The sequence below is a fragment of the Callorhinchus milii genome, unplaced genomic scaffold (genome assembly GCF_018977255.1).
Source record: "Callorhinchus milii isolate IMCB2004 unplaced genomic scaffold, IMCB_Cmil_1.0 Scaffold10, whole genome shotgun sequence".
NCBI lineage: Eukaryota > Metazoa > Chordata > Chondrichthyes > Chimaeriformes > Callorhinchidae > Callorhinchus > Callorhinchus milii.
This window is the reverse complement of record NW_024704751.1, coordinates 7,664,675-7,690,220: the sequence shown is the minus strand read 5'-3', so window position 1 is coordinate 7,690,220 and position 25,546 is coordinate 7,664,675. Positions and strand designations below refer to the sequence as shown.

The 25,546-nt window shown below is 38.5% G+C and overlaps 1 protein-coding gene across 1 annotated transcript in view; it reads right to left on the bottom strand.

The window, feature by feature from the left end:
- Positions 1–25,546, bottom strand: part of brip1 (BRCA1 interacting helicase 1) — a 53,050-nt gene that overhangs the window by 11,030 nt on the left and 16,474 nt on the right. Inside the window, exons 10-16 of the mRNA XM_007896679.2 lie at positions 24,601–24,733; positions 24,108–24,262; positions 23,687–23,852; positions 23,117–23,257; positions 22,836–22,997; positions 13,499–13,658; positions 12,423–12,544 (exon numbers count right to left, since the gene is read on the bottom strand). Of these exons, the coding sequence (XP_007894870.2) occupies positions 12,423–12,544; positions 13,499–13,658; positions 22,836–22,997; positions 23,117–23,257; positions 23,687–23,852; positions 24,108–24,262; positions 24,601–24,733 (1,039 nt within the window). The remainder of the gene's footprint in view (positions 1–12,422; positions 12,545–13,498; positions 13,659–22,835; positions 22,998–23,116; positions 23,258–23,686; positions 23,853–24,107; positions 24,263–24,600; positions 24,734–25,546) is intronic.

Sequence of the window (25,546 nt, the reverse complement as noted above, 5' to 3'; positions counted from 1 at the left end):
ATCTTATTTTACTGACGTTTACTAAATTTATACTTGTTTAAAATACTAAATTTATTTTCAAAACATTTATTTTGCATTGCGAGCACTAAAGATGAAACGGGCTAAAATGATTTTACATTTTTTAATCTGTTTTTTTTCCCCCAAAGGAAAAGACTGCTTACTTACAAATGTATTTGCTGAGAACACGTACAATAATAATACAAATGTACACAAATCAATTTCACTTACAATGAACACCACAGTGCTATGCTGGAACAGAAGATGGCTGATTAAAGTATGAGAAATCGCTCAATGCTTCAATCAGCTTGAAGTCCCTCATTCTGGCATAAAACATTCATTTTGACGATTAGTAAATAGATAATGATGTAACTATTGAGCTGTGGCAGTTGAACTTATTCTCGGAATGCAGGCTTTTACCGCACATTAATACCCACCCTCTCAGAAAACAGAATAGCCATGATTCAATAATCTATTCAGTATCAGCAAATAAAGTAGATAAGACTGTGAATGAACAGAATGCCTCACTTTTTTTCCACAAGGGATAATGAAATGGTCAGAACTAATTCATTTTGAATACCACACAACATTAAATCTTTACACAAAGCTGTCACTTTGAATTTGATTCCACTATGGGAACAGATGCATTTTTAATGCCGTACAGAAGCCGGAACAAACAAAATCCACAGTATAAAAGCAATGATGCATTGTGTTTGATGCTCATTTCAATATGAGTAATTCAAAGAAGCGTAAAAAAATAAACAAGGTGGAAATGAAACAACCATAAACCAATAATAGCAGTACTCATTTCAATATGCCTTACGCTTACTCCAATAGGCTTTATAAAAATCAGTGCATAATCCTCACTGCAACCAATATGTGCAATTTATAATCCAATGTTTCATGCCAATGTTCCAGGAATCAGGAAACATTTGCAATGTGTTTTCACAAACAAATCAAATGCATACAGAATTACCATGAAACATGCACAGCAGCCAATGAATTAACATGCTTCACAAAGACAAATGTATATCATACGACAGTTCTGGCCTGTTCATAACCCCTATAATCTAAGTGAAAAGATGCATACATCTATACGAAGTGATAAATGCACCCATACCAAATTTGTTTTCTGCTCATGGCACCCTGATTTTATTTGCATTATTTTATATATGATTAATCAAATCACTTGATTCAATCTGCAAAGGAGCTGGCATTAATGTGTGTTAAAAGTCTGCATTCCTAGAACAAGCATAGAAGCTCAGAGGCTGCGCCGTGTGCCTAGACACATTACCAGAATATGGTAGATCTAATGAACATTTCATCTTCCATTTTGTTGCAAGAAGGGACCTGATTAAACCTTAAGACAGCTTTGTCCCACGTTCTAACACAAAAAGCCCTGAAACCATCATTATAATGCCAGTAAAACAAGGAGGTTACTGAGGCTGTGAACAAATTAATTACAATCTTATATTTTGTACTTATCAAAGGCATCTCAATTTTCTAAAAATCAGTGTTCCGGACACACTGGCAAAGCAGCCGTTAAACCAACCACCAGCATTCAAAATCTCAAAGTGGATTTTTAAAGTATATTTTGATCACATTCAGAAGAAAATTTTCATCAAGATCCAAAGGGAATAGGGAGACAGAACTTTGTTTTTAGTACATACATAATCTCAATATTGGGCTTTAAAACCACAACCTACTAACTCAAGAGGCAAGAGTGCTACCAACTGAGCCAGACTGACAGACTTAAGGACAAAATCCTCCCACTATGGTGATAAAATGAATACCGTCATAACACAGGGTTTTTCCTGTAGCCAGCAATTCTCTCTTTTACATTGTACCTCCTCTGGAGTTGTGGATAGGCCTCGGAGCCAATCTGAAACCATCCAACCTCATGAAAGTAGGTCAGAAGGTTTTTTCTATATCTAGTGTAATTACTTTGAAAAGAAAACACTCATCGAAATACCTCCAAGCGTTTCACGAGATTTATTCTAAAGTGTATCATTGTGTATTTTGTGGATGAACTTTGCACACAGCAAAGTCTCACAAGCAACCTTCAATTGAATAACCAATTTTTATCTGGAGGATTGTCAGTCGGGACACTGGGAGAAACCACCTTCTCTTTTTGAATAGTGTCATGGGAGCTTTATCATTCACCTGAACAGACAGACAGGGCCTTGGTTTATCTGAAGGACGGCACCTCCAACAATGCAGCACTGCCCTAACACTGCATTGGAGTATCATCTTAGACGCGATCAGTTTCAAGTCCCAATGTTGATGGGGCTTGAATCCATAACCTTCTGATACAGAGGTGTAAGTGCCACCGACTGACCCAGGCTAATATATATGGAGGTTACAAAATGTATGGACTTTCATGTGAGGAGAGGGTGTTTCATTGAAAAATAATTCACTGTCTTTTATTGAGGTATAATACCCGGAGTCCTATAGCTTAGTGGTTAGAGCACTCGCCTTGCAAGCGAGACACCTGGGTTCAATTCCAGGCAGAGGGTGAAACCTTGGGCAAGTTTCCTTACTCCACACACCTAATAATAATCCCTCCCAAAACAAAACAATAATAAATTGGTCATTTTCAATCCACGACTGTTTGTGGGACACTGCTGTGTGCAATTGGCTGCCGCGTTTCACCCACACAAAAAAATATATACGGTGAATTCACTTTACAGTCTATTCTGTGAAGCGCTTTGAGACGTCGAGAAGACGTGAAAATGCAAGGATTATTGTCAAATGCAAGGATTATTGTTATATTATTATAACTCATAGATTTACATATGATACTCATATTCATAAAAACAGATTACATTTATTTTAGTTTATTGAAAACATACTTTTCTGTAAACGAATAAATGTTTCACATTATTCAATAATTCTATTTTATAATATTTCACTCCAGAAATCCAGAAAGGGCATTTTTGTATATGTTATATGTTCAAGACCGCATTCATTTTGAAAGTGGCAAAGTATCTATGTACTCAACAGATTAATAATTATAACAATTATAATAGCTGACAAACAAGAAGATAATCTGCCCTAAAAAAACAAATAAACATGAAAAAATGATTCATTGTTCATGTCAACCTTTTTAAAACTGTGAGTGAATATTCTTTTGACGTAAAATGCTGCTGGTCAAAAAATAATTGCCTTTTGACTATTATTTACAAATCTGATCATAATGCTCTACAGGTCACATAAGCATAACATGTCGGAGAGGCAGATAGTCTCAGCCAAAAATATATGTTTATAACCTGCAATGTGAATGGATTAATGGCTAGAAAATACAAAACAGAGTAGGAAAAAAGAGCAGCTTGTCAGACTGGCAAGAAGCCGGAAGTGGTGTTCACAGAGATCGGATTCACGTAAAGTAACGCCACAGTTCACAATGTACATAAATTATTTAAATTGAGACACAAGAGGCTGAGTATCGAAATTCACAGATGACACCAAAACTGGGGGTGGGTGTAACGAATAATGAACAAGACTGCAAAAAAAGATGCAGGGAGATGAACAGACGTTCAGAATGGGTGTGTAAGTGGCACGTTGAAACTAACACAGACTGTACAGCACGGAAGCAGTCCGTGTCAGTGTTCATACTTCACACGAGTCTCCACCCACTCCTTACGCCCTCCCACACCCTCTATTCTAGCTTCCTCTTAATGCATCTTTACTTTAACGCATCAAAGCGTTTCACAGAATATACTATACTGTAAACTGAATTGACTGTATATTTTGTGGGCGAAATACTGTTTCATTCTTGCCTTTATACACAATCAGCAATGGTTCAGCTCCACTACCTCAGAAATTATTCATTTTTTAGTGTATCTGCTCCTTAATTCAGGAATGTAATGTTTTTAAATAAATTAAAGCACATATTGTACAGAGCTAAGTGGCACTTAATTTTACATGCATCTAGCCAAACCTCCATTACTTGGAGAGAGAACCACATGGACGTTGATATGTGCCCTAGTCTGTAACTTAAAATGTTCGCCATCAATTCTTGCTATACCTAAATAGCACTTTTAATTGGATACTCAAGGGGCCCAACAAAGATTCACAGGAGGTTTCAGAAATTTAGTAAATATTCAGTTTGACTCTATCACAATTTACGTTTATACAGCCTCTTTCACATCGGGAGGACATCTCAAAGTACTGACTGGGCTTCTGAACTGGAGGCTGGATTTTGGGACACAGGCTGCAAGCTTCTGGATGGTCTGCTGTCTGTGTAGAGAGGACCTGGGGAGTCTAGCAAGCAGGGTCCTGGAATAATTAGTCCTGGACATGATGGAGAGGTGAATCAGTGTTTTTCTAATATCATGGCCCATGAATCTACTTTCGTGACTAACATTTGGTAGTCACTAAACAGATAACCTGTTCAATATTATTAGAGTTGTTAGATAAATATCCAACAAACGTTTTAAAAATCTTCTTTTGAGATAATAGACTAACTCTAAGTACTGTTTCATTACCAATCTTCTTTATATTAAACATAAAATGTTTTACTTCTCTTCCGTCCCATAAAATCACAGCATCTTCCACTGGGATTGGATATTTCAAGCAGATACTGCCAAAGTTACAGTTAAGTTTTGCCCCCAAAGTATAGTCAATTTAGCATATTCTGTGAAGCGTTTTGAGACGTCTCAAACACATGATAAGGCGCTATATCAAATGCAAGGATTATTAATATATTATTCTTATTAAAGCACTATGTTAATGCAACTATACACACACATTGATTTGTAGGGGCGTGAAACTGGACTGAAGGTCTGTACAATGTGGAAGGTAGGAAATATTAATCAATAAGATGGAACAGAGTTAATATGAAACATCTATTGGAAAAAATCGAATCAAACCAAGTAGATTTTGAAATTCAAGTCTTGGGAGCCCTCTGTGGGCTCTCTTAAACGCTGGCATTCAAAGAGTTAACCACGAACATCAAAGCCAGTGGAGATAACGGACAGGACCCATAGGCAGCATGTGTCACATCTATGCAATCAGAATCCATTTCAACTGATAATGCTGCGATTTCAAACAGCGCTTTTTGTTTGATTACAAATGACATGTTACATACGTGAAAAAGCCAATCCCTCCTGCTAGCAAATATCCAGGATGTGCAATAAACCACAGGCAACCGGGAATTAACCAAATGTCAGCAGAGAGGCCTTTCCTTACCTGCTCATCCTCAAAATAGACAATTAGCCACCAGCCATCCTTTACAGACACAGCAGCTCTGCGGATGATCCGCCAGAGGCCTACGGCTAACTCTCCCTTCTTGTCGCTGTCAGAGCAATAACTTTTTGATCTATCTGGGAGGTTGTGCAGACGGTACTTTAAGCCTTACAGTACACAGGTTTGTGTCTTGCTTTTTGCACGTTTCCAAAAAACTGCACACATTATTAACACTATATTAACCTATGTTATTTTCCTAAATCTTCCTGCGCAGGTAAAGCAAAGGTGGAACAAAAGTGTGGGAATCTTGAAAGCGATGCACCGGAGTCGTTCAGCCCCATAAACAAGTCAATTATTCATCACATTCAGAACCGAAGAACAGAACGTATTCCATGTAAATCAAACAAATACCAGTTCATTGTGTCAGTCCGTACGGACTCCGGAAAGATCTGTGTAGTTTCACATATATGGCTGGTGAAGAATTAATTACAGCCATTAATCAAGTTTGATTTTGTTTTCAGAGCCAATTGTGTTCACTACCTTGAACTGACGAGGGAAAAAGTATAAATTGGGTACATGTCACAAAGTGGCTTATGCCGGAGCCTGTCTGCCTAGACCTCGTTCAGGAAGTCGTATTGCCAGGAAATAAATTTGAACCATTGCAGTAGAACTCTATCGAAAACCCTCATCAGAATTATCTTAATTAGTGAAACTGTAAGCTATGCGAGTCTTTTGAATTTTTTTTTAAAAAAATGAAAGTTACAAATGGAAAAATGTAATTGTATAATGTTATTAATAATAATAATTCTTGCATTTGATATAGCGTCTTATCACGAACATAAAATTCATGGTTCAGAAGATACTTCTCCCATTCTTTCTTTAGAATTTGATCCGGAATTCACACAACTGAGTTACATAAGCACTGCTGGTTGAGAATTTTCATTCTTTCGGCTGCTCACAGCACGTAGCTATGTAGATATGTGGAACGCCGAATGGAATAAATATGAACATGTTTCCTAAACAGAAACATTCTGCATGAAAAATTTAAACTAAGTAATTGTGCATCAAAACTGCATAATTTCAGCAAAATCCAGATTAACAACATAAATAATAATAATAATAATCCTTGCATTTGGTATAGTGCCTAATCACATCTTCGAGACGAGTCAAAACATGGCAGCAAAGCAGAAGTAAATGAAAGAAAAGACAGGTTAGTTTTATTTTTAAAAAAAACAACTTTTTACTTTCAATGCCCAATGAGACCAGAACTTACTTGATTTCACCCACAACGATTTGGCATCAAACTCTGCACATATCATTGATTACAGGTAAACTAATTATGTTAGTCTCGAGAATTTACAGTTGAACAAAGAACCACAGAAAAAAATCCCACAAAGCTGCACATTAAAAGTTGCCCCTGGGAAATTTATTAACAAGAATACTTTGTTTTTATTAACAAAAAGCCAATCAATCAGGAATGTAAGATTAAAATCAAACAGCCGAAAGATTGGGCTGAGCTGTAATTTGTAGAGTAGCTGAAGTTATTAAATGGCTTGAATACCGCAGAACAGCTTGTTTAACACATTACAAAATTCCAAATCTTTTAAAATAAAATATTAATTTTGGTTAAACTTGGCAGATGATGGCTGCCTCGATTCCTTGACCTTAAATACAGGAGCTGGTTCAAATCATTAACCTGACGGAAAGAAAGACGTTGGCATTGATTGAAGGCAGCATCAAATACTGACAGTTCAGGAAGCAGTTACCTACAATAAACAGCTAAATTCCAACCAATACTGCATTTTTTTTAAAACAGAGAAATGAATATGAAGGACGTCCAACATGGACGACAAATACTAAGTTATATTAATGCAGATCAAAGAGATAGGGAGGTGCAAGACGTGAAGGTGAGGATCTCAAGATCGATCTGCTGAGAGATAGGGAGCCAGTGGAGTCTGGGGCGACTAAAGTGATAGATATTTGGAGTTTAGTGCAGGTGAGGATAAACTGTCATTTAGCGATAGTGGAGCTAGTGAGACCAGTCCTCCAATGGGAACAGGATTGAAAGATTTACCAAGATCTAATTAACAGGCTCGATGGGCTGAATGGCCTTCTGATCCTGTTATTCTATGTTCCTACTAAATATGTTTACATTTTAAAAGTGTATAATATACCTAGCCGCCATGACTGAAACAGTATAAGTAATATGCTCAAAAAATAGGTACAAATCTTGCAAATAAATTATTGTAAGTAGTTGGAATACACTGGCAAAACCGAAAAATTGTCTTATTTCTAGTCTGTTAGAATTAAGTTTGAGCTCCGGTTGTATGTATATGTCAGTATAATGTGCACTGACCTCAAACAGAATTACAACTATAAGCAATTATCCTCAAGTCTACTGATATGTCATGCTAAACCTGACAGTTCAGGAGGTGAAATTAATTGTTTTGACTAGTAGCCATAATTAACCACAGTAGCTGTAATTGCCAGGAGCCAAAGTGACTGATTTAGTCGCCATGAACACAGCAATATGATGCAGTTTTATTGCATGGAAGGGAGGGGGTGTGCGGTGTGGAGACATGAGATAGAGGGGAAGTGGTTGAAGGGGAGGCAAAGAGAGGAGAGTAATGAGACAGGGAGGGGTAGAGATGGAGAGGGAGCAGGAGAGACAGAGTGCAAGGGAGAGACTGAGGGCTGGGGGTAGGACAAGGGAGGGGGTGAGGCGGAGGGGCTCTCTCTCACACTCTCTGTTTTCTTCTCTTTCTCCCCCCACCCGCACCCCCCCTCACCCTGGCCATCGCTCACTTCCGACCCCCTCCGCCAAATCACCCCCTCTCTACCCGATCTGCTCCACTCACTGAGGAGTATCATGAATGGACAAAGTGGATTCATACGCAGGGCAGCTTCAATGGGCAGTTCTATGGCCAGCATCTGAAGGACAAAGCAAACTTCTATTATAAATAATCTTGATACTGCTGTCACACTATGATTTGTGTGTCTCATTCACTCTCCCAACATATAGCGTTCAGGATAAAACTATTTTCCCTCCCCTATCAGAAAGAAAAGGTTGTCTGTTTGACAGTGGAGTAAATGTCAGCTGTAGTCTCACAGCGGAACCAATTTCTCCATAATTCAACAAGCATCACAACAGACACTGAATCTCCCTATAACTATCTACTGGTGCAGGTCTGTCAGGTCAGAATATGATACTCCAGTAGGCAGGCATATATATCTTGATACTCCAGTAGACGTGCAGTCAGGCTACAACGGATACACAGATTAATCGCTCTGGCTTCCACAACGTTTACCTTCTTCACCCCCTCCCCGGAAGATACTTTTTATTCTTATTTTGAGCCGCAAGTTGGCAATGTTCGAGTGATTAAGGGTAGGTTTTTGAGGGGGTGGGTGGGGGAGGGGCGGGAGTGGTCGAGTCAGCAGGTGGTGGGCTTGCTGCTGGTGATGATGATTGCGAAGGGAGGAAGGAAAAACAGAGGCAAAGGATCCCTCAGCCTCTACGCCCCAATGTTTTGGAACTCTCTCCCCCAATCCCTCTGCCTTGCCCCCGCCTTCCCCTCTTTTAAATCCCTCCCCCGGCTCAGTGTTAAGCTCCGCCACTGTTAAGCGCTCTGAGACGCTGCCCCACGTGAAGGGTGCTATATAAATGCAAATTGTTGTTGTTGTATTGACACGCTTTATCCAATAGTTTATGCATGGTACATGGAAAATAAGTATTGAAGAACAATAGATTTGTTTATTTAAACTCTATAACGATTAATAACATTTAAGCTCAGATGGAAAGGTTAAGAAACAGTCAACCATATTTTTTTCTATCGGTGGTCTAAAGAATTTAGATCTACTGAATGCTGCAACCGAGAGCGAATGAAATGAATATAGTATTGAACCATGAAGAAAGCAGGAGCAGTAAAATCTTTATTGCGCAACCAACTGAAACTGTGTCTGTCAAGTAAATACAGGTAGGTTGTTTTAGACCTTTACTTTGACCCATGTAGGATGTGATGATCAAGACAGTACACTGAGAATCTGCTGCTTAGCTAATGCCCTGTAGAACAATTACATTCATGCACCAGACAAAACACAAATCACATCTTAAACGCATGTGAGATGGGATAATGATTGCATAATATCATCAACATTAGAGCACAATGTGACACTGAAAGTGTGAATATGTCGAAACCTGACAGCACTAGATCAAACACAAGCCAATACTCCCCGAGATCCCGCAGAATTGTCGCAAAATGTTCCTGAACCCTGTCAGCTGAAGGCCAATGCCAGACAATGATGAACAAGACAATCTATGTCACAAAAATTCCGCTTTCCCCAAATTTAACCCTGACACATGCTGCAATCTGTCAAAGGAAATTACATTTACCGCGCTGTTTGGCGACAGTGATAGAAAGGTTTGCAAAGTATGGAAGGACTATGAGTCTTTTGCAAAGAGCTTGTTGTGTTTGTCAAAGGGAAATTTCAGCAAGATCTAACATAAGGAGCCATCTCCCTCGCCTTAGGTAACCAATATAACAGCATATCAACAAATGTCAGCCATGCACCAATGTATTGCACAGTTTCACTGTCACACGCTGGCAAGCAATGTAACACACAGAGGTGGCAAGCCTGCCATACTGTAGCTGTCACCAAATGTCGAATTAATTGCCTTATCAGATTGGAGAAGGGACAAAGAAATGGGAGGAAAACTGTAGGAGAAGTAGAGGAGGAAGGGGAGCGGACAGATTGGATGGAGGAATTCAGGAGGACTCAGAGACGAGTGGTACCAACTGAGCCAAGGCTGAAACATTGTGCAATTATTTTATGCACATAAATTCTGTATATATCTGCATTTTAAATGTAGTACATTATGGTGTTAGGGTTGAACATTATTTTCATATTATTAAAAAGTAGCAGCTAAAATGAATTCAGCATTTTTGTCTCTATGAATTACAAAATATCTGTGTAAACCCCCCTGAAAAACAAATCTAGTCACTACTTTTTAACAATATAATACAATATAATAATAAACTGTACTTAAAACTGTATTTTAAGTACAGTGGAGTACTGTAGCTCAGTGGTTAGAGCAATCGCCTCGCAAGTGAGAGGACCTGGGATCGATTCCTGGGAAGGACGAAACATTGGGTAAGTTTCCTTACTCCACACACCTCTGTTTACCTAGCAGTAAGTAGGAACCCGATTGTCCGTAGATTGGTGGGTTGCTTTTATGGGATTAATAATCCCTTAAAAAATAATGAGCGCTTTGAGATGACAGCATTTTGAGATGTCTCAATGACATGATACGGAACTATATCAAATACAAGGAATATTATTATTTCATTATTATTATAACCTCATTCAGAAACCACTGCAACAGCTGCATGAAAGTGGAAACTACAGAGTTTGAGTTGAGCGTATATCAAGGTTAAGGTGCAGGTAGGAAAATTCTGGTGAGTGTCTTTGGTGATACGCAATTATAATGGAAAACCCCATTAGTGTTAGATATTGTCAAGGCTACGTGTGTAACACACCAGAATTCACCTCAATGATTAACAAAGAGAAAGGGAGCTTTAATTTGTTATCAGGGTATACTGTACTTAATTTGAGTGTTCTTAAAACTGTACAATATTGTACAGTTCCCAAAGTGGATACCTCTTATTTTGTTAAAAAAAACTTCCCATAACATCGAATTTAAAAAGTAAAAATCTCATTGATCAAATCATTGGCATTTAAGGGTAAAATACAAATAAGTAGCTTTGCATTGAGTCAGTTACATTAAGCTTTTGTGTTTTCCTGAGTTTTTTGGGTACAGATCAGAATATTTTATTTGTAAACAGCCCGGTTTTGACGGTGTTAAGGGAAGTGTCAGACACTTACGATGAACAGTAGCGCAGCATGTGGCATTTCAATAAACCCCAAAACTTTATGCTTCAAGAAACGATGGTGCAGATTTACCCTGGTCTCATCTACTCATCTCAATCCTGAATGCTTCCAGGGATTCTGAACAAGTGACATGATTAAAATCTAATGCAACCAAAACTCTCTTATGAACAGCAAATTCAATCTACTGCCAGCCAAGCAGAAGTGAAAAAAATCAAACAGCTTCCCTGGAGGTACAGCACTGCTGTATGCTTCATGCCACTGTGTCTAAGGTGAACTATAAGTGTCAATCATCATTAAGAATCCCCAAGGTGACAGCTCCACTTTTCAAACCCTGTGCGCTGCTTGATCGAAAGTAAAAACGTAAAGGTCATTGCTACTTGCTGAGGACATGATAAACAAAAACTGGACTGCTCTTGCCATTTTCACAGACTTGTTATTTACAGCTCAAAAAACCGTTACGGAAAATAAGTTTTAACTGATGTTTGGGAAATGTTTTCAGGTTCATGCCTCACTGATCAGCTACGTTCTATTCCTACCAATAAAGAACAAAAGAGTAATAATTAATAATCCTTGTCAACTGAGCCAGTGCCTAATTATACATTGTTTAAAATATCATCAATACACTAACCATTGTACAAGTAATGTCTTAAGATACGGGGGAATTATACAAGCACAGCCCATTCCAATGTTTCTTCCAACTGATTAGAGCTCTCCTAGATATTAGAATTTCGTGCCCTTATTAAAAATAGTATTTCTTTGCGTGTGAATTGAACAAAGCAGACTTCTACCAGGAAGCATCGGAATCACAATGAAATGTATTCCTCACGCTTCTGGCAAGATGTACCAAAAAGGTAGCACAAGGCATCACAACTTGTAAGGTGAAACTGATTCATCCATTTACTGACACAAGTGGTTTGCTCTCTCCACACTCTCTCTCTCTCTCTCACACACACTCTCTCCCACAGTCTCCCCGCAATCTCTCTCTCTCACACTACTCTATATTGTGTTGCACTGTACAAATATTTGTAAGTGATTACCACAGTAATAATTCCCTGGATTACAAAACAAGAGGAATAATGGGAAATAACTAGAGTGGAAGAACACAATTTGAACAATGTAAGTATTTGACTGACGGAGACTGATAGACACAGGGAGAATACTGCACCAAATCATACATGAGATTTCTTCTTTACTTTCTTCCTACTGCCTAGTTATGGGTTGGTAAGAAAAAGAGTGAACAAAGTTGCACAGACGTGCAAACTGCATGAATTTCACAAATACCCCATCTCTGTCAGTCAAATACTTACATCATCTTGCAGCAATTGCTATTGTTCCTAGTTTTGATTACTTGCCTGAAGATTTTTGATATTAGGAAAAGGAATTCCTATTGTAACAACAGCACGGGCATTATCATCAGTGAAATCCAGTCCTTCACTGACTTTTCCCCTGCAAACAGCTACCAAGAGAGCTCCATCTAAACACAGAAAAAGTAATGCTGAGAGGATTCCAAAGGAAAGGTTAAAGGTGCAACAAAAGATGATTAGTTAAAAAAAGTAACACAATTTTTTGATCACTCAAACCACAACTATCTGTGGGACACTGCTGTGCGCAATTGGCTGCCGCATTTTGCCCACAGAATATACAGTCAATTCACTTTACAGTATATTCTGTGAAGCGCTTTGAGACGTCTCAAAGACCTGATAAGGCGCTATATCAAATGCAAGGATTATTATTAGTAGTTATGGATATCTATGACGTGATAAGGCCCTATATCAAATGTAAGGATTATTATTATTATAAGCAATATGGCTTTACATTAAAGGATCAGCAAACATCCAGTGATTTTAGTCTATGACTGTTTACAGTTTAATCTGAACTAATTTTGTTCAATACAGAACTTTCTAATTTCACAAACACACAGGTTGAAAATATTTTGCTTGGTGCTCACTATCCCTTTTATTCCCTATTAATTTGACCATGAAATGGTTCTGTATTTACAATACACTCACGTACAAATCCATTTACGCTCCAGTACCTCCCCACCTCTCTGAACTGCTCAAACTCCAATCCTCTCTCTGTGTGCCCCTTTCGCTCAATTAGCACATTAGTAGCTTGGTAGCCAAATCAGTTTGGACTCAATTAGGTGACAAGCATTTTAATCTCTGCGCTGACTGATATTTGCACTCTGACATCCCAAAGGGAGCAGTAATCAGACTCAGAGTCATCTGAAGAGGGGAAGAATTGTTTCTGAGCAACACTGAACCTAAATATGTTCATATAAATCACATCGGGATTCAGAGATTTATTATTCATGTGTATGAATTGGAGACCAAACCATAGGTTTAAACATTGTTTGCTCCAATTTACTTTGACCCAGTCCAAATGTTTGGGCAGGTCTAGAGTAAGTGACATTTTCTCTTTGATGTACCTTTGTCTCCTTTGTCCTTTATAGCGTTATAATAGGACTTTAGCAATCCATCAAAGTCATTTTTGTCGCCTCCTTGTGGCTCAGTGATGACCACTTTGATCTCTTCCAGTTTATTCCACAGTCCTGTGTACCTCCAGCGATTTTGCATCTTGTCCAGCATCTAGCAGTTAGGGATAAAAGAAATTCCATGAAGAATGCAGAAAATAATAATAATAATCCTTGCATTTGATATTGTGCCTTATCATGTCTTCCAGTCATCTCAAAGCGCTTCACAGAATATACTGTTGAGTGAATTGACGGTATATTTTGCGGGCGAAAATTGTTTTAAACTTACTTCAACAATGGATAAGGCAAAGATGACAACAATTAATTTAAGGTTACATCAGCTCAAGTGCTGACAAGCACCACTGATGGCTTTGAAGAGTATTTAAGAAGACAATAATGCTGTTTCAATGCCAGAGGTTCATGTCATATTATTTTATTATCTGAAATCCAATATGCCCTGAAGACTACATTTTCAAAAGCAGTGGAATTTCAATTGTGTTTGGTAACAGAGGGATATCCCCGGTAGATAATTGAAATTGGCAGATATTTGTGAAATCCCAATTCAGTTATTGCAGTTATTGTCTCTCTTTCTGTGAGACGATGACAGTCCCTTTAAAAGTTAAGAAATTTCATCAATTAATGAGGTGTTGTGCTGACAGTGCAACACATCTTGTTTCTGAAAAACAAAATGGCAGACACTCAATTTATTCTCAATCTTCCCTTTTATTAAGTAAATTTGGTTCCATCATATTTTCTCAAGAAGTGGTTAATCAGTGCTTAAAATCAGCTAATATGGTTCAGAACTCAGTTATGGTTCTTTCTACCAGCCATGTTCATTGCTCCTAAATAAATAATACTAATAATCGTTGCATTTGATATAGCGCCTAAACACGTCATCGAGACTTCTCAAAGCACTTCACAGAATATACTGTAAAGTGGATTGACTATATATTTTGTGGGAGAAACGCTGCAGCCAATTGCGCATAGCTGTGAACCACAAATAGTCGTGGATTGAGTGAACAAAATTATTATTATTTATTTTATATTGTAAAGGTACTGTTACCCACAGAAAGCAATCCGCCAATCGACTAACAACTAAGGTTACTGCTCGGTAAACAGAGGCATGTGGAGTAAGGAAACTTGGCTAAGGTTTCACACTGCCCGGGAATGCGTATATGGTCATTAATGAGCTACAAAGAGGTTACAAAAATTAGTTTGATGGAATGTTAGACCCTCTTACAATACGCATCGCTTGTCACTTTTACTCTTTCCAAAGTTCAAAACATACTTCACTGTCGCCTCTGAGTCGAAGGATTTGGGGTTCAAGCCCCACATTGGGAATTGGAACTCATGTAGTCTCAGATGACCACTCCAGTACAGTGCTTGTGGAGCACTGCACTGTCAGAGGCCCTGTCTATCAGATAAGACATTAAACCTGTTCAGGTAGATGTTACAAATATCATGGCACAACTCAAAATGAGATGGGAATTTTTCTCTCCTGGTGTCCTCGCCAATAATCCCCTAAATTGGTCATTCAATTCACGGCTGATTGCAGTACAATGCTGTGCACAAATTAGCTACCGGACTCTCCCACAGAACATAGTTTGCAGCATAACCTACGAAGCGCTTTTGGACAGCCTCCCACTAACACAAGAACACAGAAAAGGCGCATTTCTCAACAGACCACTAGCTTTCCAGTCAGGTCATTAAACTGTGAGTGCAGTCAGTCAAAGGCAAACGTCATTGATTTCTTGCTGTGTGTTGAATCATTTCAAAAATCTCCCATTTAGAAACCAAAAGGTCAAACCTGTACAACAGGGAGATCTACCTTTCAATAGTAAAACTGACTTGGATTAATAAATTCTTATCGACGATGCTTAGATTCTACTAACGTTCCTTATTTACTCTAGGGTGAAATATGTTGAGTAATATTTTAAATTATTGAATGTACATAAATGCATTATTACTTTTGCCTAAGCTAAATAAATAAATTGTAAGTTTGCAATCAGTGAATTATTCCCTACATGTGTCTTAATTCATCAAGCAGTTTAATTACAATTGAAAGTTAATATCAAATCGGTTTCCATCATCCTTTCAGGCAGCATATTCCAGATCTTAACAACTCGCTGGGTAAAAAAAAGTCTCGTCTCCCCTCTGGTTCTTTTGCCAATTATCTTAAGCCTGTGTTCTCTAGTCACTGACCCATCAGCCAGAGGAAACAGCTTCTCCCTACCTACTCTATCAATACCCCTCATAATTTTGATCACCACATTAGCATCATCACTGCACTTTTTGCAAGCAGTTAAGTGCTATCAGCTCAATATTCCATTAATAACATGTTTCTTTTGTAAAACCAGAGATACTAAAGTGCCATCCATCATCACACGCCTCACTTGCATTCACTTTGACTTCTGCTTGTTTGTAACGTACAGAGTCTGCCTGCCAACGATGACTGGCTAAACTGCGTTTTTCTTTCCAAGACTCTATTCAGTCAGGAGGTATTATTCCACACTCTGTAATTTGTTTAGTAGATGAATATGTGAGTGAATAACAAGATATTCCTTCCACCACAATATACTGAAATACAGTACAAATACAATTCAAATTTTGCCAGGAAGGGGGAAATCATTTGTAGAGATGCAGTGATAACAGGGGGTCAAGTAGGGCTTGTACCAGAAGAGTGCAGTCCCACTGAGAAAGCAGCTGAGTCAGCGCCTTGGGACATCCTCCTGACATAAAAGGTGCTATGTTTTTTTTTGGAGGGGAGGGGGGGTTGGTGTAGGAAGAGAAGAAGCTGTCAAGACAATGGCACAATCGATTATGTCAAAGGCAGCAGAGAAGTCCAGGAGGACAAGGATGCAGACGTCCTCCTGACGTGAAAGGCGCTATACAAATATAATTTTGTTGTTTTGTTGGGTCAGAGAGAGAGAGAAAGAGGGAGTGGAAGCCATTTGTGACTATTGACGAACACTGTCTTGGTACTGGGGACAGAGGCAAACCAGCCTGGAGAAGCTCGATCAGGAAGGAAGTAGAAGGGAAAAGTGTGAGCAAATTAGGTTGGCAACGAGTTCAAGGACTTTGGAGAGGAAGGGCAAGTTTAGAGTTTTTCCAGTAGAAGTCACAACTTTTTTGTGTACGACTTCATAGCTGTTTGCGCAGCACAGACAACTCTGACACGAGCAATCCTATCACACAAAATTCAATGGTCAGGTTGGTAACCACTGCTTGAATTAGTTGGCCACTTAATTAAAACAATACATTTAAACAAGTTCAATAAAACATCAAAATTGGAACCAAATGCTCCCAGAAAGCCTCAAGTCACCAACAGTAAAACTAAATTTCAAAGCCATCTAAAATCGCTCTTCAGCCATAGGGTGTTGGCATTTTACCAGCAGCAATTATTTTCTCATTTGCAAACACTGCCCATGTTTCAAAAAGTCAATGTTTAATAACATCCCACGAGGAGAGCACATGGTCTCGGTCTGACGTTTTTTTGTTCAGTCAACCCAAAACCTTTTGACTTCACATCACAAGCACATTAGATGATATGTTTTGACTCGATGCATGAATATTTAAATTAACACTACGTAAAATATGAAATAGTAATAAACCATACCTTGCCTAAAACATCCAATACAGTGGTACATATTGTATGCTTTTGGTGCCATTCCAATACTTTAAAACATCAAAACTATTTACTTCCTATACAAGGAATGTGAGTGCTCATCAGATTAATTGGGTGCAAGGGACAACATCCCTCCGTTTGTTTCCCCCTCCCCAACCCCACTGGCGATGTTGCGGAGGTGGGTGAAGGCAGAGCGGGTCACAGCACGGATGTGTGGTAGAAAGGACAGTTGAGGGTCAAACAAGACATCAAGGCTCCGGACTGGCTCAGTGGGAGTAGAGGACAGGGATGGGGGAAAAACAACTCAGGTCAGGGGCGGTAGCCAGAGTGCACACACCAAGACAGAGTGTGGGTGATCAGGGAGTCAACGAAGTATGGTCAGCCCGCATTAGGGGCCATGGAGAAGGATAAATTTCAACTGTTTCAATATTTCATACAGGCTAATGTTGTTCTTGGAGTTTATTTACATGAATCCAGCTTCCCCGATGGTTCAGTTGAGAATTTCCAAGTGGAAATGATCCGAATGGTCGCCTTTCGTGCGGTCCAACATTCACAAAAATAAGACATTTTTTAAAAAGCTGTTTCATGAATACAAAACCATATTGATGTATGGAAACTACCTTGTGTAATATTCTATACTCGTACTTGGATGAGTAGACTTGATGGACTGATAGTCCACTCCTGGCTGAAATTGTTACTGTGCTATTCATCACTAGAATGAGGAGGATAAAATAAAGCAAAATATAATCTTGCCACAGATGAAAGGCTGAATGACTCCTCCAGAGATTCAGAATGATTTCTATAAATATAAATGGAGTCCACAAACCAAACATTGTTAGTTTGTCTGTCCCAAAGAAACAACTACCAAAATAATAATAATCCTTGCATTTGATATTTTTATATATTCTACCGTGCATGAAGGGCGCTATATAAATGATAGTTGTTGTAATATATACGTACATATACACACACATAAAAAACATTGTGTATATATAACGTATAAAATATCAGAAGGATGTTTCAAAGTGGGTCACAGGATTTACTATAAAGAGTAGTGACTGTGTGTTTTGTGGACAAAATGCAGCAACCCACGCGCACAGCAATGTCCCATGCAGCAGCCGATTGTGTCCCACAGTCGTGGATTGAATAACCATTAATTTTTTTTACATAGAATTGTTTTATACTGGGATAGCTCAATGAGTAAAACTCAATATTTAATATTGGTAGCCTGCACTAACCTTATTTTGATTTTACTCTTTATTTGGGAGCGCTGAGGTTTCCGTTCGCTTTAAACCAACCATAACATTACTGCTTCAGCTCTCGTGTATGTGCATGAGTTAAAGGAATCCTTTGGGATGAACACTGATCTAAAAGCCCTTTCCCTTACACCAATCTTTCAATGTTTTTCTTCTGGGTTTTCCTCATGAACAAGCATGACTAGACTTGATACTTACGTTTTTCATACAGTGATATCATTACTAGGCCTGCTACTTTTTAACAAGGAAAATCCAAAAAACATGCATCCAAACAAAAATGCTGCAACGATTTCACTACCTCACTATTAAAAAATATTATAATTAGTAATGGACTTTCTGGCATGAAATGTAAAGTTCAATGTCCCAAGAGCTTTCATCATTTCTAATCTATAAACAAAGATTCTGGAATAATATACAGATGTGAAACTTAAACCTGTAAGCATTACTGGGGCACTGCATTAATAATAAATATGAAGTGCTAGGAGTTAAAACTCCAGTATGAAGGGAATTCTTTTGGCTCGTTATCCCATAAATCCAAAGTATACATTCAAACAAATTATTAGGTTGTAAGCCTTTGTTGCAGAACAAAACCAAGGCAAAAAAAAAAGAGATTCGGGAAGGCACTGTTAAAATTTATCCATGCCAGCATTTTTCTGTCTGCTGAAGGCTTCCACTTTGATATGACACATATTGAATGGATCATCCCAGTGCTAGGCGCCACGCCAGTTTTTATCTTAATGCAGACAGGGCGGCGACACAAACCCTAATGGTCCTTATCTTGATCTTGGGTAAAAGCATCTTGGATTTCTGAGTGATCTTTCCAGTTTTGAACACTCCTTTCCTAGCAATGCGGATGACAAAGTTTACACACACACACACTCTCGTTCTCTTTCTACAAATTAGTCTTTTTTAAAAAAATATGCAAAATTCATAGTATTAAACGGTTTAACAAGCAAAGCAACAATACTCTATACGGACATTTCATCATGACGTCACGATTGAATATATATAGAATTTTATCAACTTCAGAGAGCTCTGGAAAAGACTCGATCTTAACATTTTGTTTTAATAATGCTGCAGTAACATTATGAATCAGATGCAAACATGTTTTAAAGTGCTTTCTTTGAATACCTTAGAAAGTGTTATATTCTCCATTCAGTGATCATCTTCCAGTTTATAACAGATGATAATGATCAGAGCTCTTGCTTGCCAGACATGTTCATCTGGAATACTGAAGAATCTTGCTCATTTCTCCTGCATATTGTGCTCGTATATTCCCATCTACCCTTATTGTGAACAATGATAGTATCAGACATGTGTAAAGCCCTATTCACTCCCCTGCCTCCCAAAGTTCGTACGTGATGGAATCTGCCCATTTATATTGCAGAATAGATTCCAGCTGAAATGGAAGAGCATGATAAGAACCAACTCAAAGGTTTTAGGAACGTAGGAAAAGAGGAACAGGAGGAGGCCATTCAGCACATTGAGCCTGTCCCACCAATTTATTAGATTTTGACAGATCTTTTAATCCCAATGGCCCTTTCGCAATCCATCTACTTCCCAAATCAATCTCTGTCTCACAGTCCTATCGCCTCACCTCCTCCCTTGCTTCCTTCAAGGACCACCTCAAGACCTTCCACTTCGATCGCACCTTTGGTCACAGTCCTAACCCCACCCTCCCTGCCCTCCACCACTCCTGATCCCAACCCCCAGCTTGGGTCCGAATCCCATACGATTCAGGGCCTTGGGACGTCCTCCCTACGTGAAAGGCGCTGTACAAATGTAATTTGTTGTTGTTGTTTCTATGTTGATTTTCTGCATGGTAATTGATGGAAGGAACATTTAGTAATGTTACTCATAAAACCCTTCTTAGGCTTTTTCTGTCATCGACACTTTCAATAAAAGAAATGAGATTCATATTTATATTACATAGGGTAACATAAAACAAATCTGTACATCAAAAAATAAATTTAAATCTCAACAATTTCCAAATAAGTTGGGATGTAATTGAGCTACTTTGCAGACAAAGAGTAGTTTAGTAACCAAACAAACAGTTTCTGAGCATGATCAGTTGGGGATCAGAGTATGGTGACATCAATCAACACTTACACACCGTGTGGTCAGGGGAAAAAAATGAAACAAATTATGAATATATTTGTAATTCAAGACTGAAAGTCTTAATTAATGAATACAATCTATAAAAGCAAGATTTAAGTAACACTTTATTTAGCGGGACAACAGTTAACAAATTGTTGATTCTGTGGTTTATCAGCAACCTGATTCGTTACTGTAACTGCCTCGACCTCTTTATTGATTCCCAACAGTTATTTGAGAATGTTACAAAGCCCACTCAACTCTAATGCTGATAGACATCTTAAATGCAAATAAATAATTCATACAAAGTGCATAATAAACACAGCAGGATAATGTTTTTGTCAATGGTACCCTATAAGCACACTAACATTTGAAATCTGATACACAAAAAGCTTAAGTGTTTTGTGGAGTGAGAAGAACAGGAGGACATTCTTCTTCGCAATATCTATTTAAGACAATGTAGACCATTTGTTTATATCATAAAAGAAAGGAAAATTCTGGCAAGGTCACCCAACCACTCACATTTCAAATAAATTGAAAAATAATAGATTCAAAATGAAGATATAGTGGGAGCCGCTTTAACCGGACACCAGTTAACCACAAACACCTGGTAAATCGGATAAAATGCCCAGCCCCGATTGAATTGTATTCTTACATTTGTATTTAATATGCGGGTTTAATCCAGACAAAATGCCACCCTGAAGCCCTCTGCTTCTGCCAACCTATTTGCCACGAGTGGCTGCGGATGGATGGGAAGGAATCAAATTGCGATTGATTGACAGCGGACTCCAGCCATTCACAAGCAGCTCCGGGCTGTCAATCAGTGAGGGGGTGGAGGAAGAGGAAGAGAAAAGCTGGAGCTACTGATTTTCTGGGGGGCTAAGACCTGTTTGAGCTCCTGTATCTCCGCTCTGATTAAAGTCAACGAATTTAATAAAGACTAATGATTGAACCTGCGACCTACCTGGTCTGCATGGCTCAGCTGTTCATTAAATGAACTCGCTGAGGAGTTGGGGGAGTTGGGTTGGTGGTTGCAGATTGACTACCCACCAAGATCATTGTGGATAACGTATTTTTTCCACTAATTTTCTTTTTAAAAAAGAGCTTCACTAAAGTGGATCACCATTTCAACATTATCAATATTCTGTCATTTACATTGACAGGTACTTTCAGTAATAAAGTTCGATCTCCGGTAATTGGGAATACTTGGCCTCTGCAGCCATCTGATGGAACTTCCTAGAAACTACACCGCACACAATACACACGAGAAGCTTGCTGAAGGTTCCATCAGGTCATATTACATCTTGAACAGTAGCTGGTCATTTGACTCAGTTAACTTAACACTATTCTTCATCCATTATAAATGTCAAATTATCTAAGTAATTTATTCAGTCCAACAGTTCGAAAAACTCATAACAATAATAATCTTTACATTTGATTTAGTATTTTTCACATCAGGAACGCATCTCAAAGCACTTCACAGGACATACTGTAAAGTGTAGTGACTGTGGTATTTGTAGGCAAATGTGACAAACAATTTGCACACAGCAATGTCCTATAAACAACAACTTCTTGTGGGGTAGGGTTTGGAGCATTTAACAGTGACAGAGCTTCATGCCAAATAGGGGAAGAGAGGGAAGGTGACCATAGGTACAGTCAAAGAGAAGGCCTTCAGGTGGGATCTGATTTCAGCGTTGTGGCTGAAAGAACAACCACCTATGGTGGCTGAGCGGATGTAGGAAGCAGGAGCCAGCTGAGCGAAGAAGGCTGGTAGCAGAGTGGGGTGTAAACAGGTCGGAGAGGTAGGGCGATGGTAAGGAATGAATCATGAAGAAATCAATCTGTTTGCAATAGGGGGCCATTGGAGCCTGGCAAGGACTGAGGCGATGTGGGTGCGGAGTCTGGTACAAGTGTATGGACACAAATTGCAAAATTGCATGGGGTGTGAGGTATGGTCATAGGCGGACAAAGTAGTAGGGGTGGAGAAAAGCAGCCGTTGGGTTGGAAGGACAGCTGGAGAATCAAACCCAATGCCTAGCTTACGCACAGGTTCAGTAAGTCTGAGTGACAGGCCAGAGAGGTTGCGTTTTATCACCATTCAATTATAATCATTTCACTGTAATTGTTGGTTTTAGTTCAAATTACTGAGGTGTCTCAACTCTCCCACTATCTCACTCCAAATGATGTATCACCAAACCCTGATTCATGCCTTTGTCCTTTTCTCAATTTAATGTATCACAAGATTGCAAGATTGGTTTGGGTGAAGAAGGCTTATCGACCCACACCAATTCAGTAAAGTATTTAAATTGTGTGTTACCTTGTATGAAGGCAAAAAGCAGAGGACTCCCCGAGTCACAGTCTGACAGATGTGCAGTAGCAAATCTCCAATCTCATCCTGGAACTCAAATGTCTCTGTATGCTGGAATGTGGCACAGAGCTTCCGACCTTTTGGTCCTAACCCAATCGTTCCTACCCACACCTATAGAAAAAATAAAGTGGTCCCATGTTACAACAGCTAGCAGAGTTTCAAGTCGTCATTGGTAAATTGATCACTGAAATTTCTGTTAAAAAAATCATTGAAAATTGGTGTCCAGTTACCTGCGATTTGTCAATGACATGATTTGCCTCCAGCTGGATACTGAATTTCACTCCAAGTTCAGAGGAAAAGGATTCCATAGGGGATAACGTTCCTGATGTCAGGACAATGGTCCTTAAACTACCACTAAGATCTGAAAAAGCCTGCAAGAGAGACAAAATCAATTTGATTTACTGCCAAATATGATTGTAATACTACAAACTTTCGTGAACAACAGTAGCAGTTGGATCAGGTTTCGGGCATTATTTAAAAACGAAATAATTATGAAATGTAACTTTTTAAATATATTCTAGCATGTTCAAGATTTCAGATTTCTTAAAAGTGCTTTTTTGGATAACGTGCTGGTAGCACGACTGACTCTGACGATAATAATAATCATTTTAATCAATTAATAAATTAATTAATAAACTAACAATAGAGTAAATTAAAATCGAATTAATGAATAAATTAAAATTAATTAATAAACGAACAATAGGATACAAGGTTCTTATTACATCTATTAAAATTAAATAATTTTAATCAATGTATCTTACTGAAAAGATGACACTATTCTGTTGGATTCATCTACTCACAACTGCTGGGTTGAGACACCAAAAATTCAGCGTTAAGACAGACGTTTTCTGCCGTGCTTTTCTTCTATTCCGTGGACGTGCAAAAAAACCATTTTCATCAGCGAGATCTGGCTGGTTGGTCCACATATAAGTCTGTAATACTGCCACCCTATAGTCATCTGCAAACCTTAAGGGTCAAGAGAACAATTCACCAAAATGATAAATAGTATTAAATCATAATTGTATTATCGCAGCAACCTAGTTTCCTCCACAAACTGATCATTTTTATCACCGTTTTTAAAAAAATAATAATCCTACTCACTCCATTATTACAACTTTGTAGATAATCACAGAACTATCTAAAATTGATATAATTAAATTACATCATAAATTACAATTTTACAAGTTTTTTCTTTAAAAAAATCAGACACATCAATCTTACCTGCTGGAATCCCTGAAGAGAAAATCAAGCACCATAAAGAGTCCTTTCAACACCATCTGTGTTGGAGCACTTACAGTAGGCAGCTTTATTAACTCTTCTCGCCTATCCACTGTAATAACTTTCTCTTCTTTTTCTATCACAGCAGCCAGGTGTTTCTGAACAAAAGGTAATTCATATTACTTGTTTGGAAGAACAACAACATTAAACATTCCAAGCATAGCACTATATGACAAAGAAACCCAGAAAGATACAGCTTTTGCCCTCTGATCCATAAAGTACTTTTAATAACCTTAAATAAATAATCTTAATGTAATATAAACAGAAGTCGCTGGGTCTACGCAGCAGGTCAGGCAGCATCCATTGTAGACATCTGTAAAGATTGCCTACAATATTTGCCTACAAGATACACATTCGATGGACAACACCAACCACAATGCAATACACCCAAAATTTAATGAAGTCTTGATACTCAACTATTTGACGCTCAACTCACCTGTAAAATGGGAAATGTAGAACTTGTTAACCCCCAGCTGTGAAAAACATTCAGCATCTCCTTCCCATGCCAAACCCTGTGGGATGTTTCATATTCTCTCTCCACTAGAGTGCCAGAGCTCTCCTTAAGCCAACTACAATAAAAGCAGGAAAATGAAGAAAGGTTACAAATGGGGAAGAGAATTTAAAGGATGATGCTCACTTTCTAGCATGGTGTTCAGAACTGCGAGAGAGGCGGTGTGCTTATGGGAGAGGCATTCAAGTTTTAGATCGGGAGTCCCCAACTAATCGATCAATTTTTGGAACGCCAAGAAATGGTCACTCAAATACCCGCACCAATCATAAGAACATAAGAAATGCTAGACGAAAAAAAGACCAAGGTCCATCTAGTTTGCCTTCCACCTTCCTGTCAGTCGCATGCACACATGTCCAAAACTACAGATGTACTATATCCCACAGTGTTATTCCTAAAAGAGAAACAAGAACATAAGTCCAGGCAAGTCTGTGCCAAAGTTTCAGTAGCTACCCAGCTGCAATACCCATGTTGTGGCCATGAATGAAGAAAAATTCAACAGAGAAAAATATATTTGGTTGACTACCACTGTCTCAGATGGACTTAAGCTGCATAAGTAGTTAAGAGTTGCAGAAAGAGGAAGACAAGCTAGAAAGCATTTTTAGCAATGGAAATGTGAATATTCCACTTAGATCTAGGCTGATTGTTAATGTAGATAGATGAAGGATTAAGGAATGAGTCATTAGCTGTTCGTTAGACTGTCAAGATGTGAAGAAGTTGCATGGTTCAGCAGTAATCTCAGCAAGAACTTCAAAGGATGTCATAGACAGCAAATCTTATACAGTTTACGAATGTTGTTCTCATTGATGAAATTAGATTAGTTTTATAATCCTTGCATTTGATATAGCGCCTTATCACATCTCAAAGCTTCACA